At 40.6% G+C, this 22,036-nt stretch overlaps 1 protein-coding gene across 1 annotated transcript; it reads left to right on the top strand.

The window, feature by feature from the left end:
* The first annotated feature begins 1,845 nt into the window (after window positions 1-1,845).
* On the top strand, window positions 1,846-20,224 carry SPARCL1 (SPARC like 1). The gene is made up of 11 exons (XM_061350954.1): window positions 1,846-2,621; window positions 7,785-7,902; window positions 8,031-8,084; window positions 10,791-11,960; window positions 13,045-13,114; window positions 13,739-13,857; window positions 14,450-14,570; window positions 15,358-15,494; window positions 17,185-17,333; window positions 18,227-18,375; window positions 19,772-20,224. Exons 2-11 carry the CDS (start codon window positions 7,849-7,851, stop codon window positions 19,798-19,800), a joined length of 2,052 nt encoding a protein of 683 aa, XP_061206938.1. The 5' UTR covers window positions 1,846-2,621; window positions 7,785-7,848; the 3' UTR covers window positions 19,801-20,224.
* The last annotated feature ends 1,812 nt before the right edge of the window (window positions 20,225-22,036 follow it).

Raw genomic sequence — 22,036 nt, 5'->3', positions numbered from 1 at the left:
AAGTCCAATGAAATAAGAAAGTGTCTCTCCACTGACACAGGTGCTGAGATGTGTCCCACATTTTTGTATCCAGCACACAGGCTACAAGCACAGCACAAGCATAAATGGAAACCAAAGCAAAGGTCAAGCCAGGACCTCTGGCATAATACTGGTATTAAATGAATTCGTGCCCTTCTATTGTTAAGCCAGAACTGACGCAGCCATATACCTCACTAAAAGGTTATTTAGCTGTCAAACACACTAGTGCTCAAGTCCTTCTTCCCAAGTAAAATAGAGGTGAGGACAGGATATAATTATTCTATTTCCAAATTGAATCATCTAATGAGTCACAACAATAATTTCTAGGTTGTAATGTAGCAACAACTTGGCTTCCCCCTCACCCCTATACTTTACCATGATGGTACAGCACCTCTTTCTGGTGAGAGAACTATTAATGCATCAAAGGAAAGGGTTTCCAAAAGTTACACTACCTGACACAGTGGGAACAGCTACAGACTTCCTCACTAGTACTGATGGCTCTGAGACAAGCTCAAGCTGCCTGATGACACCCAGAAGACAACCAGGCATCTTTTCTTGGACAAAGCATTTTGTCACCAAAGACAAACCCAGACATTTTAATTCAATAAAACATTTTAGAAACATGCAACAAAGCTGATAAAAAAATGTTTAATCCTTCAACATCCTCAAAACTGAAATACTTCCTCCCCTGCCATCCTATAAGCCCCAAGAAAGCTGTTTCAACACAGAAACAGGCAAAGCTTAGAAATCACATACACGTTTTCCAATAATAGCCTCCAAATCCAACGAATTTCAGGTTCAAGTTCTTGCACAGCTCTTGGGAGTCTGGCACCTTTTTTATGAATTAACAATTTCAAGGCAAAGTTAATAGCCATTATCTGAAAATCTTATGAGAAAAAGAGCTAAATACTTAGCTAGTGTAAGATTAGCACTGGTGCATTTGTCCTAATTTCTGCTGAGCTACCTGAATATCTTTCTATTAGCTAAGTACCTGGAATATTTAAAAATCACAGAAATCCACTTATCTTTGATGCACCAATAAAGCTAACCTCGTAGTACAAAGAGGGATGCTCCTGACACTCCACAAAGGTTTGAATAGGTAAAACCAATCATCTTCTAGTAATGCACAACAAAAGAAAAAACAGGAAGCTCTGAAATATCACTGCTCCTTTCAGACGCTGACTGGCTGACAGACCAGCACAATTTCAACTCCAATAAGCATGAATTAGTTTCCAGGCAAAGAAGCAGAGATAAAAGACAAAAGGATTTAAATAATTTCTTATGGGATTTTGTCAGTTTTGTTTTGTGCTTGGTCAACAGAGAGGGAGCTCAGCTGTGATTTCAGCCTCTTTTTTCTTTTAATTATTTTATTAACAATACACTTCACTATTGGCCACACAAAACATGGTAAACCTTCATACATTTCTCACTGTAACTTGTTTATCTCATCTAACCATCTTCACAATGCCTGTTGCCTTTGGGGATGAACAGAATACAAGCTATTAAAACTGCAGCATTAAAATGAAGTTAAAACATTATCTAAAATTAGTGACTTTTCAGCATTTGCATTACTGTTGTTACCATTCATTTCATCTTACTTTGACATCTCTTACAATTGTGTCAGTACAATATGCAAAGCATCCTCATTAGTAAGACATGATACTGGCAGAATGGGAAATTGGAGACCTATCTGCTGACTTTATTGCACATGCCACTGGAAGTGCCTCTGTTCTTACACTGGTGCATCTGATCCCCTATTTCTGATCTGAGGACCTCCCAGAAAATTTTCCAGTTTGGGAGGTGCATTTCATGGAATAATGAAATGGGAAATAAAAAAGTGAGATTAAGTTCATTACTACTGAATCATTGCAAACCCAAGAGCCACAAAGCATCTGTTGCAGGCTGGGATCACTTGGAGTTTTCACACTTACACCAACTTGCTCTACACCATCGCTATCAAGCAGGCAGCACAGCCATGGCAACAGCTTCAAAATAGCTAACTCCTAAGACTTATGCAAGACACACCAACCAATCCTATTTTTTACATTTTTAGTTTAGAGCTTGGCTCTTCACTTCTCTTTACAGGCTTACACTTCCACGTACAGTACATCAAAACAACACTGAAAAGTTTGGCAAGGGCAGCATTCTCTGTACTTTACTTTCCCTCAGGCCCACAATACAACCGCCTCAGCTGATCCCTTAGTTCAGCTCTTCTGGGGCCAGCCAATGCAGCAGAAACTATTGCACCCGCTCCCTTTGGCTCCCCTCCCCACAAAAGACTAGATACATCCTTCCCACACAATGGCTGAGCTCCGCTGGCCTGGAGCCTGTGAACACTGAATGGTCCCTCTGATTCAATTAATTCAGCAGAATCCCAGTAGCCCATTACCCCTGCCTCATCCCATGGAAGTCTAGGAGACTGTTTCCTCTAGTTCTACCAAGACCCATAGAGTATCATCTTCCTTCATTGAAGCTCACAGCAAAACACACTCCATACCAGACATCAAAATTCATCACAAGAAAAGCAGCAAGATTTTGCAGGGCTCAAGGATTTCCAGTTCATCAGTGGCTAACCAAGAAGGAGCACCTCCTCTACTGCTATGGTACTGTTTCTCCTTTATTTTAATTAAAATCTTAGAATGCCTTGTACCTCATCCTCTGCAAGCTTCTTTCACTTACTGTGAAATAGCTGAATATTTCATAGAGTACCGTTGTGTAAGGATAAATTATTTCAGATATTTATGTCTAGAACAGGAAGAAGTGTTCTTTATAAGGTAAAACACCAACTGTATAGTTATTGTGTTGGGGACATGTTCTTTATCTTACTGCTGGGGCCATTACTTTCCCTGTGATCCTGCAAAGCTATAGAGCATTATGCAGTGGTCAAGAGTCAAACAAAATACATGCCTTGTGCAGAAGCATACAACCATCCATCTGAACACCACAGTGAAACCTGCTTTCCCAACACTTGCCAGAGTCTCATGTAACATCAGTTCAGGAATCTTAATCGAATTAACAAGGCCCCAAAAAGCAGATTCATCCTTCTCTTTTCCATAACGGAGAGGAGAGAGAGAAACTGTGGCTGATTTTGGAGAAGCCTTTCACAGAGAGTGTTGTTAGAACTGGTAAAAACCTCTACTGAACAGGGCATCCAGGAAAGAAATGCAGATTCTGGGATATGACAAAGCCCACCAATTGATATCAAATATAGAAAATACTTCTGGCCACTAAAGAGGTCTCATTTTGAACCTTTTTCTAATTAAATCAAAGCAGCTCTTTTGGCTTGAACTGGATTTAAACTACACAGGGCTCTGAAAAACATCTAGATCTGAAAAAACTGATCTCAACATGTAGAAAATAGAATCAAACAGCAGGAGGGAAGTAACAAATCAAACAACTAAGTTAATGTGAGTCCTTTATTTTAAAACTGTCTTAACATGTCCTGAAATACTTTGCTTTGGGGTTTTGTGCATTCAGCTTTTGCAGCTGTAAAACTGGTAGCATCAGAGCGATTAATATTCATTAGCAGTTATTTACTGGTATAGAATGAGTGGAGTAGTTTCATGCTTTGGTATTTATTTTCTAATTACAATCTCTTCTTGCACTCAAATCAAATTTCTGCCTCAAACTCAGCCTTTTTTTTAATGTATGTACACCCATGAGCCAGCTTATACACACAAATAACATGCATGCACACACATACTCCCAACAAGGGCTTTTGAAACAGACCTAGATATAAGAATGTACTGCACCAGTCACAATTTTAGAGTATCATTTGTACATCTTGGTTATAGAAAGAACAGATGTTGCACGGAGAATTCCCCATTTCCACACTCATTAACTTTCCCTTGTACACAAATACTTGCACGCAAACTCCATCCACTCAGAGTATTAATACTGTGATCGTCACCTGGCTACGAGGACTAGATCTTCATAGCATTTATCAGTGAGGCTGTGGGCATCAGCCTTTCTTGCTAACAAGCTTGACATAGCACCGAGCAGAGACTCTTTGCAATAATCCTGAGACATCCCATTTAGTTCAGTCCAGAACATTTCAATGGGGTAATTAAAATTAAATAAATAAATTTAAGAAAAATCACATTATATGGCAGGGGATTGGGCAGCTTCATCTTCTAGGGTTAGGTCTAATGACAAAAGCCTCTGCAGTTTTCTGCCAAAGCTAGAACTGAAAGTAGGTCAGTCTGTGTGATTTCTTCTGTTAAACATGAGGCATTCATCACTTTCAGGTACAGCCTTTGCAAGCTAATCATTTCTGGGTGGCATTTCCAAAAGTGAGAGACCCCATTAGATCGCAGCTGTATTAGGCTTGCTGTCTTGGTGGCTGACAACAATGCTGAATCAGAAACAGAATACAGAGACAGCAGGGAAGACTGCATTTGGCATCTCACCTATTCCTGAAATTCTCTCTAATTTTCAGTTAAAGATGCAGACTCCCTGCTATGAGCAATGAGAAGCAGTAGACCTCAGAGACATTCCTGAGTGACTGAGCTAGGCTGCTATATAAAATACATGTGATCAAGCACAGCTGAGGATAGGCAAGACTAGCAGACATGCCAGCTGCCAGTACTGCAAGCCCTCTAGACAAAAATAATGTCACTGATGAGTATTTCAAGTGACTGCTGACACACTATTAGAATGGCAGCCCTTGTGAAGTCATCCTGTTAGGGAAGTAATCTCTTTGATCTCCAATGTTGCCCGAGTTTCAGCAAAGATACCAGCCACTGCGGAACTGTGAGGAGTGACACAAACCCTGAGCAGAAGTCTCCGCAGCTGAAGGCTGAGTGACACAAGCAGTCATCTCAGTGAAAACTTGACCCAATGAGTTCTAACCTTTGGGTTTCCAAAGAGGAGACATAGAATCATGAATCTTTAAATGGGACTTTTTTTTAAAGTGCTTACCTAAACTAACATTGAATTTATGAGCTGTGCTTCCAGCTCTCCTTACTGGAGGGAAAAATGTTAGTATTTGCAAGTTCAGCAAACCACATAGATGGAAAATCATTCAGTAACTTCATCATTTGCAGACGTTTGCGTATCTGATCACAGGCTGGGACTGACATTCACCATGGTCCCCAGGCCCTCAGATGCATAAAGAAATGACAATGCAGGGCTGCAGTATGTAGCCCATACTCAGAGAGGCAACTCCTCTTCATAAAGCAACTCCACTCAAGTTCTGGCAGAAGCTCTCACAAGCTGGATGTACTTCACTATACATGAAGTCTGTCTTCAGGAGGCAGACTGTACATGAAGGCTGTCTAACATGGCCCACTGTATCTGTGTTCAGTAAGACTTGAGTTCACCAGAGCCCTCTTAGAACCATCCCAATTCAGCATCTGTGCACTATCCTCTGAAACAGGGTCATTCAAGGGTTGTTTACTCAGAGAAATTATCACATCCACATCAAGCAGCTTGCTTCTCCCGCTATTTTAAGCTGAGCTACTTTTACCCCTGCTAGGAATCCACTGCAATGGAATAAACAACTCCTAGCTTTCGCCTCCTCCAAGTTTCAGGCAAAACATATTCTTCTTTCTATCCCTGAAAGTGGTATGGAGGACATAGTGTGGTGGGCTGACCCTGGCTAGACACTTAAGTGCCCACTGAATTTGCTCTATCATTCCCCTTCTAGAGAGACAGGAGAGAGAAAATACAACAAAAGGCTTGTGTGTCAAGATAAGGACAAGGACAGATCACTCGCCTATCACCATCATGTGCAAAACAGACTCAACTTTAGCAAATCAGTTACCAATCAAATCAGAGTTGGATAATGAGGAATAAACCCGAATCTTAAAAACACCTTCTCCCACCCTTCCTTTCTTCCTGTGCTCAACTTTTTACTTCCCATTTTCTCTCCTCTCTTCCAGCGGCACAGGCGGACAGGGGATGGGGGTTGTGGACAATTCATCACCCACTCTCTCTACTACTCCTCCCTCCTCACCGGAGGACTCCTCACACTCTTCCCCTGCTCCAGCGTCGGCTCCCTCCCACAGGAGAATGTTCTTCATTAACTTCTCCAACGTAGGCCCAATCCATGGGCTGCAGTCCTCATGAACTGTTCCAGTGCAGGTCCCTTCCATGGGGATTATGCCCCTGCATTTCTGGCAAGTTGCCTGCATGACCCTCAGTCTAACAAAACTTGCCTTGAGCTGAAGTGACTGCCCATATACAACAGTCTAGTGAGGCATTTTGCATATGCTCATTAATGGCTTTGGTGTATTCTGTCTTTCCCTCTGAAAACATCTTAAACAATTAATTGTGGATGCCAAAGAGATAATAGATAATTAGGTAAGAGACAATTTGAGGACTAAATCAGTTAACCGCAAGAATAATGGTTTGCATACCACATATGCCCCACTAATGAAGTATTTTTCTCTTCATTAACTAAAAGATATTTATATTAAATCATCTATAACACAGGGACCTTTCAAAACTAAGCACAGCAGTAGCCAGGATGCTTTTGCAAGCTTCTGCACCACAAATTAATGTAAAGTCCCTGCTTCTTGCTTCACCAATCTGGCTCCCACACACATAAGCTTCCCTGGAATTCTCCTTCTGGGGCTTAGGGTTCCTTGCCCTCCCCAAGAGAAAACATTTTAAAACCATACTTTGAGCCTCCTGTGTTTGAATAAGGTTGACCTAACTGGCTGAAATCACTGCCAGCTTCTTCATATGCCAGGGATTTTAACCAGCAAAACACACAATGTTCTTCAAGTAAGGACACAGTGATACCCATTTCATTAGGAAAGGCAGAAGCAGTGAACAAGGACATATGGTATGTGGAAAGTGAAAATATTTCAAAGGGCAAAGGTGGGGCATGAAGACTGAGAAGACAATTTCCAAGGAAGCACAGGCAGTAGAATGAGAGAAGAAACAGAAGCAGAGTGAAAATCTTACTGATTCCATTGGAATACAGAAAAAAAACAGGAGGAAATTACAGGTAGTAAGAAAGCAATACAGTTAAAAACAAAAGGGGAGGGGGGCAGGGAACAGAAACAATAAGACTTGCTTATTTTTGCTTTTCTCAGTCATACAGCTACAGCCATAGGTTCTTTCAGTTCATGTGCACTGCAAGAGAAGAGAAAATTTGCTGGTAACATCCAAGATAAAAATGAGGTGCTTGTCTTTCACTCGCATGAGGGTATTAGCATAGACTGAGGAAATCCCTAGTGCATTGGATGTTCTTCCAGCCACCCGTCTTGCACACTACCATACAGCAGAGTTGGGTTTGTTGCTTCCAAAGGAGGACAGCATCCATCCATCCAGCAGCCTGGACAGCATTTCTGGGCTTTGAGACCTGCTGAGCAGGACTTCACCACTCAGTTGTGCCTACTGCAGCCACAAAGGAGAGCAGTCAGGAGACACCTTGGCCACAGAGAACCCACAAACAGGTATTGTTTCAGAAGTAAATAAAAAAGGGACATTTTTCGCAAAGTAGCTTCTGAGAAGGGTACATAAGGATTTACAGGGCTGAATCTGTGTACATTCATAACTCTGTCTTCCAGCAACATCACTAGAGTTTGTGAACACAGCATACAGCTTAAGCCCTGTAAGAGGACTACGACCAAAGTATCCTTTAGATAGGCTGGTCCTATCTGTGTACCTGAGTTTACACACAACTGAACACTGCATGGAAATTCTGTAGGTCTTCAGATTAAGCAAGTTAATGCAGCCACTACATTACCTCCACCAGTCATTTATAGACCACTATACCTAAATCCTAACTTTATTTCTTCTTATGTTATTTGCAGAAAGGAAACCTGTAAACCCTACCACTGTACCATTAACTATTGTCCTCTACGAGATCTGAAAAGCATGAAGGCTGTAGCTCTCTTCATTTGTCTTGTAGGATCAGCTTTTGCTATTCCAGTAAGTCCTCATCACGCTATTATTACTAGGCAGTTAATTTCCCATTCTGTGAATATTCTATGTTATCCCATTGACTTATACAAAATTCTTACTTAAGTGCAGATAACGAATATATTTGTCTATTGTAGAGCCATCCCTTAAACTACAAACTCGGAAACTACGGACAGAAGACTCTAGAAAAGGTACTCCTCTTGTCCTTTAAACATTAAGGGGCAGCCTATATAATGAATCCCAAATATATAAAACACATTAGTACATATGGAGTGATCACAAACTTTAGGTTAAAAAAGAAATGTAGGGCCCTCACCTGACGAATGAGTACCAAGCAACTCGTGTCTCATGTATTACATAGTTGGAAACAGAACAGGACAAAATCTAAAGCTCACAACAGAAGTTTCACTAATTTGAAAAAGTTACCTTTAATGAATGCTCACATATAATCATTGTGCCCACATTTGTACAAACTATGAGCTCCACTGGCAGTCGAACTTGTGGTTATCACTGCTTCAGTGAACAAGGAGGACGCGATCCTCTTTTTATCATACCAAGTGATCAAATGCAGTCTCAAACATGTAATTTTATCCACCTTAAGTTTAATTATTCACAGCACAGAGCATTGGATACAGCTCATCTTGGAAAAGTACACTGTGGCTGACAAGCCAAATACACAGCCCTGATGGTATTGAGAGAGATGACTTCAGCAGCCCCATCCCATATATGCATCCTAATGACAGAGCTTTCTCATTCATGGCTGACTCAAATTAAAATTCCTTTTTATTTCACCATTCTAGTGAGCATTTGTGGTTCAGACACAATGGACCTTGACTCCAAGCCAATGAATGTTTTGGAACAACAATATTCAGAGCATGCTCTGTAGTAAGAAAAGCAAAATTCCAACTCCCATGTTCACCTTTTTCTTTAATTATCGATTATATCCCACTCTGGGCAGCTTTCCAGATGCATTGCATGTCAATCCAGGTGATGCTCTGCATTTTAAAAAACAAAAATTCCCTTTCCTTAATGAAGCATCCAGCAGAGCAAATTAAGATACATACACTAGTGTGTGGCCTACAGCTGTCTCCCAGAAACAACTCGTACATCAGACACCTGCATCAAAATAAAACTTTGCAATACCTAACAAATCATCAGTTCCAATATGCAGCATCTATCAAAGGCCAGCTGTCCCCTAACAGTAGCTAATTACAGATAGATTGACTGAAATTTACCATCCTATTAAGACTCAGGTATCTTCACAGGCAATCGAGCTCTAAAGTTTATTATACCTTGGGGACAAAGGTCTAACAAAAACTGGCAGCTAAAAGCCACATCTAGGCACAGCTCTGCCTTGAGGCTGTGCCTGTAATGTCACTTCCTGTCAAGACATGAGCCACATCTTCCTCAAACTTCTCCTATAAATACAGATGCACATAATAGACAATCTTAATGACCGTTTGGCCATAAAGTTTCTAATTCTGTAGAACTGGAAGCCCTTCACAGGAGACTGGGTTTTGCTTAAATTTAAAGACATATAAGAGGTCCACGAAGCAGTGCCCCAAACTCATGTAAACTCACGTAGCAGCAGTTACAAAACACATGTAAGAAGACCAAAAACTGATCTTGAAACTTATTTTTCAAGTGGTTTCACATCAGCTTGAGATGCTTGGTAACACACAGACCACTTTTTGTCAGGCTCTTCACTGAATTTCTGTTAGATCTGAGCGAACATACAATCTTTCTCTGAAAATTTAGAGTGGGAAATGACAGTGAATACACATTGCAAACACAAAATAGTAACACACTGAAATGCCACCTTCACACTAGGAAACAGGATACAACCATCTGCCAAGGGCCATATTAATGTGTCTAACCCTACAATTTATTAAATTTCTGTAATAATTTGTTAGTGTTCATTTCCAAGCAGTCACGACTCTGCCCACGGTAAAGGAGATGCTATTCCAGCAACCTGGGCACTGGGAAGGTCTCATCTTCATAAATAAGACATCCCTCCTCTCAAACCTCTAATGAATATCAGCATCAGGTGCCATACTGTAGCAAGCAATAAGCAACAGTAAATATCCACATGTTATTCAGAAATACATCTGGTATTGCTGCTATTGGAAGTGTCTATACTCATCCAGCAGCTGCTGCAATGCTAATATCAGAAAGCCAATTGCTGCAGCAAGAGCTATGAGTCATTTTAATACCCGTTTTTTCCTTGAGCATTTGAACCTTTTTCACTGACGTTACTAGTTGTGCCATTGGCTTGACAGCATGTATAAATGAGCGTAGCGAGTTTATGATGCAGTAGTTGCCACCAAATACAATAGTTCCCGATGAATCCAACTAGGAAGCAATTATGTATCAGGCTCGAAGTAGATTAATACGTCGATTAATAGCTAAGATGCAGTGCAATCCTCAGGAATTGCTACCATGACACCTTGTGCAAGGTGGTCTCTCCCCCTGATGCTCTTTTCTATTTATTTGTGCAGAAAGACTAGCATGACATCCTCTTTCTCTGGGGTAACTGATAATTACAGCAACCTGAAAGTGCCTGAAGTTACGACACTAAATTACTACATTAGTAAGCATTTTGAGATCTCACAAGACGCCCATAGGCATCTATCTTCTGTGGGATCTTAAACACAGTTGCAGAGACCCCTTTAGAAACTCCATCAATCAAAGAAGGGACAGATAACCAAATCTGCTGAGAAATGGAAGTGACATCAGCTGTGAATTTCATGCTCTGGGCTAGCTTGAAAGTAGCTTTTATAGGGAAAACAAAGTCAGTGTCACGCTTTGCAATACAAGGCAAAAATGAAATAGTACTGACTTAAATAAATTTTAAGATTTATTAATTTACTTGGGTTTTTTAATTTGTTTGTTTAAAGGCTGAAGATGTTCATCTTGACGCCTCAAAGGAAGAGATCACAGGGTATGCTGACAATGGTGATTTGCTGCCCAGCTTCAAAAGCCTAAATCCAGAAATATCGGTACCAGATGCTGAGCACATAGGTGAGCTCCAGACCACTAGAAAACAAGGAAGAACCGGTAGTGAGCATCAAGTGAAAAATGGCCTAAAAAGCATCAATTTCCTTGTGATGCACAATAAACCAAGTTTGGCTTCCAATAAGCAGGACAGTGACTCTGGAAGCAGCAGCAGACAACAGTCCAGCTCTGAGCATTACCAGTTCAGGAGGCGAGAGAAACACAGCAATACAGCTAAACCACATGTTCTGGGCAATGCAGAAAATCCAGTGGATGCTCTCAGTCTTGATCGTGAGCATAACACATGGAAATACAATAAAAATACAGTTGGCCTATCTGAAGAAAACAGTGAAAGTGATGAGGAAGAACATGTGGAAGAGGAGGAAGAGGAATGGGGTGAAGAAACCGATTACAGAGATACAAATTACAAAGGCTACCAGACAAATCAAGGTAACCAATACAAAATACAGCAAAATGAAAACAGTATGCAACCTGATGAAAGCCTGAGAGATTCCAGTCAACCAATCCAGATAGCCAAGAGACATGGTGAGAAATTTGACCTAGAGGAAGAAGAGAGGAAGCATGGCCTGAAAAAGCCCTATAAAGAAAAAATCCTCTCTCAAAAAACACACAATGAAGATCAGGATGACAAATGGCAAAGCCAAGAGAAGAAAGACAATATTCAAGTAAACTATCAGAGTGATCACAACACAGTAGTGAAAAGACAAGATATAGAGGACGATAATGTTGATGATGATGGTCATGACAGTGGTGATGTTGATAGTGAGGAATATCTCAGCAATACCTGGAAAGAAGCAGCCTATGAGGAAGAGGAGAGAATCCAGAGTAATGAGCAGGAGAGCACCAGTACTGAGCATGAAGGGGAAGAAACCACTAAAGATGACACTGCAGTTTTTAGAGAGACTGAGGATTACAAAAATGTCAAGATTAAAGAACTTATTCATTCTGAACAAGATGATTATGATCATGAGCCACCTAATTCTGACAGCAACCAGCAATTAGAAATTACTAGCTCTGTTCAGAGCATGAATTCAATGGAAAGTGAAAATAAGGTAAATTCTCTTTAAAATAAAGTTTGAGTACTACAAGAAGGAGGGGGGAATGACATTGTGAGTCCCAAATTTAAATTCCTGATGATCGAAATGATATATTGGATAAAAGCAGGTGTAATAATTGATATACAGAAGTCTCATCTCTCCTCTAATTCACTATTCAACAGGCTCATACTATGTCACTTCACGTGTAACATTCAGATGAATTGTACCAGAAAGGAAGCGACCACAGCTCATGTAAAAGCTCCAGACCTGATGGACTGTATGACAAAATATACAAATAAATATGGATACTCAGATATAAAACCTGGAACTCAGTCTCAAGCCATCTACAAGAACATGTAGTGACAGGGCAAGGGATAATGGCTTTAAACTGAAAGAGGAGAGATTTAAGTTAGGTATTAGGAAGAAATTCTTCACTATGAAAGTGGTGAGACACTGGCACAGGGTTCCCAGGGAAGCTGTGGCTGCCCCATCCCTGGCAGTGTTCAAGGCCAGGTTGAACGGGGCTTTGAGGAACCCAGTTTGGTGGAAGGTGTCCCTGCCCATGACAGGGGGTTTGGAACTGGGTGAGCTTTAAGGTCTTCTCCAACCCAAACCATTCCCTGATTCTGTGACTAGGAAATGCAGGGCTAGAGTTTCTGGAATAATTACCATGGCTAGAGCACTTCCACAAGATGAATGATGTGGGCTTTGTCGCTTCAGACAAAGAAGGATGCTGCACCCAGATCTCCCATACACCCATCAGCAAGTAGATGATTAGTGGAATATCAAGGTGTTCTTCAAAAAGAAAGGAATGAGTTTTTTCTTTGCTGTTAAATAAGGACCTAAGCGCCTGTTTCTTCCTGTCCACCCCTACTTCCCCCACCCCACTCCAAATAACAGAGTGCCTTAATGCCACCAGAGGTGGTATTACTGTATTATGCACTTCTCACACATTTTGCATAGCAACCCCTTTCTGCTGCAAGCAGAGCACCCGGTGTTCAGTCAGCTTTCTATTTGCTCCTGAGAAAAAAACTTGTCCAAGTATATTTTCTTCCCAGGATTTATCACAACTTCTGCTTTTGTCTCTGTGACTGCACAGGTTGAGTCTACACGCGGTTCCTATGGCAAGACGGAAAGTGCAAGCAACAGGAGTGAGAAGGCTTTCCTGGGTAAGCCACAAGCAGAGCCATCACGTAACTGATAACTCTCTGCAGCTGGGGAATTTGCTGGTCTGCATTTCTTTTCTGCATTTGGCAGCACATGATTTCACATGATTGAATTGTGCATAAACCTGCATCGCAGTTATGTTACAACAGAATCCCTTCTATACACCCTTGGATTTACTCATTTGTTTGTGAAAACCACTTGTAGACAGTGCACAAATTTTTGTGTCAGTTATACAGAAGTGAGAATTATTTTGTACTGAAAATATTCAGTTTCAGAACAGTAGCTTGAATTCAGCTTGGAGTGGGGTAAGTGCTAGAACTAGATTCAGCAAGGACAGATATGTCCCAAAGGAAGCCAGAAGTGAACGTCAGTCCCTATAGAATAAATTGCTTTTTCTGATAAATTTATTTCCCCATCAAACTTGGGACTGTTCACAGTCTCACCAAGAAGTTTGGCTTGCTTTATTCAATACAAGATCTGTTGCATTTTAACAAACTTTATAAAACACCTGACTTCTTGGTGAATATTTGGCTGTATTTTGCTTTGACTGTCAGTAGCACCTGATAGAAATGTTTGGCTTCATCCTGTTCCTTCTAACAGTCCCTCCTTCTTGCTATGACCTCCAGACCCATGTAGGAACTTCCACTGCAAAAGAGGTAAAGTGTGCCATGTGGACAAACAAGGGAAACCCAGCTGTATTTGCCAAGATCCTGCTGCTTGCCCTTCCACCAAAGACTATGAGCACGTAAGTATATCATTCAGTGCACAGCATGGGGAAAAAACAACTAAAATGTTTAAAAGATAACACATTCTCCTGCTATTATTTAGAATAGTTCTACCTTAAAAAGCATGCAGTGGGGCTGGGTGATTCCAGTAATTGTAAAAGTATAAAGTACCCAAACTCACTGATTATAGCTTGAGAATAGTAGGAAAACATGTAGCTAATTAATACCTAAAGTGATTTGCTTCACTTAGTCTCTCAGTGATTGTAAATTCCCCTGTCACTGTAAGTTCTATTTATCTGTTTGGTATTTTAGAGCATATACAGAACACTATACATGTCTAGTGCAGTAGTCCTGTACTACCTAAGAAAGTATATTAATAACACACAAAAATAAATTCCAAGTGTGTCAAGACAGGGTCTGTAAGTACAGACACCTAATCCTTATGTAGCCATATAACAGCTACAGTTTTCAATACTTCTGATCACATGTATTCCCAGATGCTACCCCATAGGTTAACAATGCTTGTATTATTGCAATGCCTGTATGAGTGACCAAAATTTCTCTCAACAGTGATGGTGGTGGGGTGGGTTTGTTTTTTCACTCCTCTTCTAGGTTTGTGGTACAGATAATAAGACTTATGATGGCATATGTCAACTCTTTGGCACCAAATGTCAACTTGAAGGGACAAAAAAGGGACGCCAGCTGCACCTGGACTATTTGGGCTCCTGCAAATGTAAGGCTTGTTTTCCTGTGAAAAATTCACCTAGGTATTAAGAGCTAGCAGTCTTAACTGCTGGCTAGCCATAACTTACATGCTTTCTTCCTCCGCTCCCCCCCTTCTGCATCATTTATCTGCTAATTAAGACCTTCAACCCTTAAAATGTCTAAAATGTCACCTTTTCTATAATTAAGGGTAGTAAAGACATTCCGCTTTTGCTTAGACTGATTTGTTGACAAACCTGTCTTCCTCCTGCACTGTCTTACATGCTCCCATTGCTATAGCATCTGAAGGTATTTTTTAGCATCTTGACCAGAAAACCAATATTTACTGAGAGTTAAAAAATTACAATCTCAGGTCCCCAAAAACCCAACAAAACATCCCAAAACTACTTAGATGCCAGATGCAGAAGCCAGGATCTAAAATCCAGAACTGATTTCCAAGCTGTTCAACTGCTGCATACCCTGGGAGGAAAGTGCCCTCTCAGCCATACAATTCCTTTTCTGTCAAGAACTTTGCTTTCACACAACTGATAAGAGTTTCACTGCACATCTCTGCTCAGAAGCTCTACAGATATATAAACGTTGTGGTACCCACAACTGGTTAAGCATGTGCTCCAAAGAACTGTAGATTTATAACTGAACCCATAGGTTGCTTTCCCAATTTTATGCATTAACAGCTCCACCAGTTTTAAGCTTAACTGGAAATCTGCTAGCGAGAATCAAATCTAACTTGGCTCAGAAATGCTTGAATGGGGACTTAACAGATCACTTGTTAACGAAAGCTTTCCTGTTTGCCACAGACATCCCACACTGTACTGATTATGAAGTGGATCAGTTCCCTCTCCGGATGCGAGACTGGCTCAAAAACATCCTTATGCAATATTATGAAGGGGATCTGGATAATTCTGGATTTCTAACTGAAAAGCAAAGGAATAAGGTCAGTAACATTGCTAGAGGTGGACTAACAATGTGAAAAAAGTGATTTCACATCTTCTCCCATTTCAATGAGTTCTCCCACTTCCTATGAGCATTCCCTTTCTAGTCAAGGCAATTTATACTCAACTAGATTAAAAAGTTGCAAAAGACATTTATACGTGTCCTCACACACATTTGAGACACATTTCTGCTATGAATGTTCCTTTTGTCCAAGCAAATGAAAACCAATTATATTACTTTGAAGTCAGTGTCTACAGACAAGAGGCAGAAAAGTCAGAATTAGCACATACCTAGATAAACATTGCTTGCTTGAGAAGACACCAAACAGCTTCTGTTCAGGTACATTCTTTGTGACAGATCTCTTGGAAAGATCAACCCATACATAGATAAGAATGACTCAATTCATGCAGTCAGTACCATTTTCCAAAGGACTTGAGGAAACCAAGCAGCCAGAAGATGGTATGGATAGCTAACTAATTAAAATGCAGAATAAGAAGGAACAGCCAGCCTAGAGCTCACATGTGGAGTCCCATGAGTTGAAAGGAATTGTGCCATTCAGTTTTTGTTAAGTAACCTGGAAAAGGAAGGTAGGGGACAAAGTCTGCCGACAATGCACAGGAATTCCAAAGTAAGTAAGTAAGGAAGGACTTAGGCTCACCAGGAAGGAAAATGCTCAATATCTTAGGAGACTGGGCAGTCACAGGAGGATTCAAGACAGAACTACAACGGAGAGTTTAGGGGAGCCTTATGGGACAGGGAATCTCTGTGCTGAACTGACCAAAAGTAGCTCCTCTTCTGTTCTTGAGACATACCTTGTACTTGGCCATCAATACAAAAGTACCTGAAAATAGACTCAACACTTAAGGGTATCATTTGCACTATTTAATCCAGCCACACCATCTACACCATGATATTTAAGGGCTATAAATTACACAACTCTAACATTCAGTTTTAAGAGAAAAGAGCTGCTCTCTACCATCCAGTAGACCTGCAGCATCATGCTACACTGGCTTAAAATGGAATAAGCATCTATTACCATCGTGCTTTTGTTTGTTTTAAATAGAATTATTTATGCCAAGTGAATTGACAGTAGCTTGTTTTGAAGATATAGATGTCATAACTGCCTAAAAAGCTGTAAGTGTTAGAAATAGTTTACTTTACACCAAGACCTGGGCTGCTCTAAGTCCAGAGTAGGAGATGCATGCAGTATGTCACAGCAGTTTTATACAAAATATGCTTGAGTAACACCAAAGACTACTTACACAGTTACCAACAGGGACACTGACCTACTCAAAACATCTCATACTAAAAGGTACAAATAAGATGATTTCTGAATGGCTTGTTTCATGCCAAAAGTTGAGCTGCTTGCCTCAGAACAGATCAAGAACTGGTAAAACTGGTTTCATCTCTTACCAACCTGAGGCTACTGCCCTGCTTAGCCGAGTCTGACAATGAGACCACAGGAATTTTACTTCCTTCCTACTTACTACAAAAGCTGATACGGAGAGCAACAAAAATTACCTGAGGTAAGCTTTTCATGCCATGTATAGTCACAAACACTAAACCCCATTTCCGCTGTGGTATTTCACCAAGTTTCATTTCTCCAAACCACCTCCTTGCTGGATAGTTCTCTTCAGGACAGATCTTCACCCTTAAATAAAAAAACCCCGCTGATTTCTCTGTTGTGTTAGGTCAAAAAGATCTACGAGAATGACAAGCGCCTCACAGCTGGCAACCACGCTGTTGAGCTGCTCCTGCACGACTTTGAGAAAAACTATCACATGTATGTGTATCCTGTGCACTGGCAGTTCCATCAGCTTGATCAGCACCCTGTTGACAGGTAAAGAAAGATCTTTGTGGTTCAGATTTGCTGTTGAAGTTCAGGCTGTTTCACTTTTCTAAACCACTCAAAGGACTCTCTATCTGCAGGACCAGCCCCTCAGCTGACAGAAGTCCATATCCCCCTCTTTCTAAGGAGCCATTCGTCTAACACAGAACCTCCCTCATTGTTTTGCTGAAGCCATGTTTTGGGTCAGAATGTGGTACCCTCTTGCCTTTAATGATCATCATACATTACACCTTAGGGTCTATAGTGTCTTCATAGCTACTAATGCCCTAATTCTGAAAGAAAACAAGGCTCAAAAGATTCTGTTATTACTGAAGCTAAGAGCAACTGGCCAAGTACAAATGGCAGAGGCCTGTCAGCAAGAATTCACTAGTGGTATAGCGATAGCTTTCAAATAATGCCACGGAAGTCTCACAGTTTAAGGAACACATATGGTAAGACAGCACCAGTGTCACAGTCCAGAGGAAGCCCTCAGCTTCTGAGAAAGTGACTCAGATTTCAGGCTTTTAGTCATGCTACTCACTGCCAGAATTCATGTTCCCAGGCTGCAGGCTCCCAGTACCTCGTGCTGATCACACCTACTGTCTTAGAACATAGCTAAGCACCTTTGCAAGCTGATCTCCTGAAGATTAACAGCAAAACTCCACAACTTCTTCTAAAAAAAAGTGTTAGCAAACAAATAGCAGTAAAAACATTTTAGTTTATCATCAGGTATTGAACATCATTGTAATGACCTGGGACAGATTCACTACGGAAGCAGCACAATAAAATCCACCAGGGCACCTGTGTCAAAGCCACCAGTCATCTTCTAGCAGCTTACATCATCTTTGATGATGCTGACGACTTATTAATGAAATACAGCTCTACATACCTGCTCTTTCTTTCAGATTATTAACACACTCAGAGCTTGCGCCTTTGCGAGCCTCCCTTGTTCCCATGGAACACTGCATAACCCGTTTCTTCCAAGAGTGTGATGGAGACCGTGATAAACTCATTGCTTTGAAGGAATGGTGCCACTGCTTTGGGATTAAAGAAGGTAAACCTAGAAGAACAGACAGATGTACAGGACAAAATGTTCCTATCAAACTAGACATGTTTTCAGACCACAACATATGGGATTGTAGCCAGAGGCTCATGGCTGTTGTGCACAGAGGCAACTGGAACAGCAGCAAGACTGCAAAAGGTTCAAGGTTCTGAATTGCTATATAAAGATAGGGAAAAAAAATAATCTTTTCCATGAGGAAAAATTTGGGAGGTAGTTTGTATTAAATATCAAATAATTCCTGTGTGATGTCTGAACCTGTATGTTCCACATGTCTATCTCTTAGAACACTCTATTTTACTCCTTGGTGCCAAAGGAAAGGCAAAGTGAGCATGTGCTTTTAAATGAGTGATAAAAACATACTGACTGAAAATGCCTTTAAAGATCTTGAGCCAAGCAGAGAAAACAACAGAGATCTCTCACTGATCAAGTAACTATGCTCACCTCTAGATCGCTATATACAACACAAATGCTGTCATCACACAATAGTTGCAGGCCAAACCACCTATTTCACCTCATCTGTCAGTTGCAAGACACACCCAGATGGTGCCCACCAGACTGCATGCATCAGTAGGCTTAGGCAGAGGCAGCATCAGTTTCTGGATCCCAAATGCACTTATGCATATGTTTGGCTCAGCTCAATCCACATCGAGACTTCTCTAGAAAAGTGAAAAGCTAGATACCACTGTGCTGGTGATGTCTCTAGGATTCAGAAGCAGTTGAACAGAAGCTGGCAAGTGAGATTTACGTACCTGTATTTAACGTAGTACATTCTTTTGTAATCCACTGTCTTCTGATCTAACCCTGAGTGACAGCTGAACAATACTGCCATTCAGCAAGGGTAGCAGTAGCACAGGTTAATCCTAGCTATGTGACAGAAGGCCTTTGGCGAAATGTGCAGACTGAAGTAATGTGCTCAAAATCCTACTAGCAACTCCCTGCTTTTAACTGAAGGCTGATCCCAGTCAGACATGCAGTCTTCACTCTTCCCAGAATTTTTCCAGGTCTTCTGATAACAATCTACCAGTCACAAATCACACATGGAAGTAAGCTGTGAGGAGTTAATCATAATATACATGTACTATGGCAATGACTGTTCATCCAAAGAGGGGTTTAGGGTCAGTCATTTGTGAAGAGTGGGGTGGAAGGGATTCTTGTCTTACAAACAGATCAAGGAGACCCAACACTAGAAACAAAAAAGCACCTATCTAGAAGGGTCTAAAGGGATGGCTCCTGGATACGATAGCAGCAAGCATATTTGGATTTTTGTTAGGGATATCATTCCCCTACATGAGTCCTCTGAAACTTTAGTGTATCACCTTCTTGACAGTGATACAGCATAAAAATGTCTCTTTGGCATCAAATGTTAATAAAGTTTTCTTTGTTGCAGAAGACATAAATGAAAATCTCCTGTTCTGAGCCTGGCTGAATAGAATCCAAGTGCTGCACTAAAACCGGTGAAATAGGTGAATTCTGTTTCTTTCTGTAATTAACAGCTTCAGAGTTTTCAAGACACAGGTGGCATAAGGTTCAGTGCATTCTTATCTAACACAAGGCAGAAAAGTATTATATTCAGTAACAGCAGAAAAAAAAATATTAACTACTCCAAGTGGTTCATAGACAACTAAGCATTCCCCCATGTACTCATGATCTCTCTGAACCAATAAATAGTACTAAGCTGATGACTGAGCTGTCCATAAAACCCTTCAGTAGAATGCTAGGATGTGGATTTAAGTGTACACTTAAGAAAGTTAACTTAAAATAGGACTTGTTTCCTTTATTTACTGTATCGTCTGTTTAGCATTCTGCATAGAAGCCTCAAATAAAAGTCTACCTAGATACATGGGTTTTGTCAGAACTTTGTCAAAGAAAGTTTATCAAGGCAACAGTTCAATGGAAATTTCATTTCAGATTTAAGGCAAGTGAAGAAACTAGAGGGTACATCATGTATAACACCGGTCCTAAAACCATAATTCCTAAAATGCATGAAGAAAATCCAGAGCTTTTCCAAGACTTCTTCCCCCACCTCCTAAAATGCAACAATAATAGTACCAATACCACACAGTTGACAAACTGTGTAATAAGCTAGTTGCATGAGCATGTTGATGTGTGTCAAGACAGGCAACAGGCCCACCATCACAAGGAGCAGAGGATATAAACAGCTCCAACACCTCCTTGTTCTCCTTAGTAGGCACATTCTTCCTGCCTCCCACAGAAGCAGCAACTACTGCTACCATTTTTCCTGAGAAAGAAATGCTAGCTATTTATTTCACTATCTCCCAACTTCTTCTTTCCTAAAGACAGATACAAGTTAGGCATAAAAATCATGACAGAATGAGATTATTCCTGAATCCTATTCTCTTTGTGATTTTAAGCCAAGCATTTCACTAAAAGTGCTCCAGGCATGCTCTGCTGTAAGCAAGAAGCCCCAAATGCTATTCCTACAAAGGGAGGTCAGAAAACACCTTTCGCTTGAAGCACAACACCTTTCAATGAAAAGAAAATGGAATTCAGAAATGCTGTTTGGCAGCTTAAATAGTGGAAATCCGCTTGCCACTTGCTAATTTCTTCTTGAACCATCAAGGACTGCTAATCCGTATAGCTCCAGTCTGATGCCCTGGGAAAAAATGAATCAAGCTATGATTACTTTCAATACAGGAACTTCTTAAAAGCAAAAGATTATTTCTCTCCAAAAGCAGTTTCACTTACAGCTTCTCCTATAATCCAGATTTGTCACCCACTTCACACTCTGTAACATCACACAGCAGTGTACATAAATCAACCTGGATTACATGTACAAAAGCATATTCCCTGTCTCACCCAACCTGTTCTGAAATTCTCAGTGATGCTGCCACTTCAGCTTTTCCATTGCAAGGCACAGAAAAGGAGCATTTGCTAGTGTATGCAGAGATAGATGCTACCTACAGTCACAAGAAAAAATCTCACGTGAGCTCATGTAGCCTGTGAAGGGGCAAACACCACCAGTATTTAATCTACAAATTACAAGAGCACTAAGAGTAAAGATGATAAATGAAAGCAAGTTTCCCCATCCATACTTTAACTATGTTATTATTCTGTATTAACTTATAAATATTTTAATCTTTATTATTTCTTCATTTTGTGAAGTATATGACAGTGATGATTTTATTGATCTTCTGTAGACTTGGTTGTTTCCATTTAGTTTTAAATGAACCTAGATTAAAGCATTTATGATGTTTTAGTAGGACCACAGACGAAACCAAATGTGCAAGAAAAGGTGAGCAAGGACTGAAAGAAAAATTAATAACTCTTAGCACTACTTTTTCCTGAGAAAGTAACATACGTTAACTCTACAAGATTCCCAGTGTCTCCCCACATAAATGCATATGACTTCTCCAGATTTCATTAGTTAATTGGGAAGAAGTGGTGTTGTAAAGGAACAAGCCCTAAAAACAGTCATTAGTTAAGCAGGATGTGGCCAACAGTCTCAACAAGGCATGAGCATGTCACAGTACTGTTAGAGAAGGCAATTCCAGACCACGCCATTCACCACCATCTGACTTCAACACATGGCTCAAAATTCATTAAGATCCCCTCCCCAGGTCTCAACCATAAAATTAAGCTGTCACTGTCACCAACTCTTGACACTTAACGCAATTAACAGCAATTACGCCTG

Source organism: Neopsephotus bourkii, unplaced genomic scaffold (assembly GCF_033783945.1).
Source record: "Neopsephotus bourkii isolate Nb327-2 ecotype Australia unplaced genomic scaffold, CSIRO-AGI_Nbou_v1 NB_547, whole genome shotgun sequence".
Taxonomy (NCBI): Eukaryota; Metazoa; Chordata; class Aves; order Psittaciformes; family Psittacidae; genus Neopsephotus; species Neopsephotus bourkii.
This window is presented reverse-complemented; position numbering and strand designations above follow the sequence as displayed.

What these genes read in the sequence shown, in the direction of transcription:
- SPARCL1 (XM_061350954.1), top strand. Translation starts at nt 7,849, where the DNA reads ATGAAGGCTGTAGCTCTCTTCATTTGTCTTGTAGGATCAGCTTTTGCT. An exon ending in GATCAGCACCCTGTTGACAG is followed by an intron (nt 17,334 to 18,226) that starts GTAAAGAAAGAT and finishes TCTTTCTTTCAG; the next exon opens with ATTATTAACACACTCAGAGC. An exon ending in CTGCTTTGGGATTAAAGAAG is followed by an intron (nt 18,376 to 19,771) that starts GTAAACCTAGAA and finishes TCTTTGTTGCAG; the next exon opens with AAGACATAAATGAAAATCTC.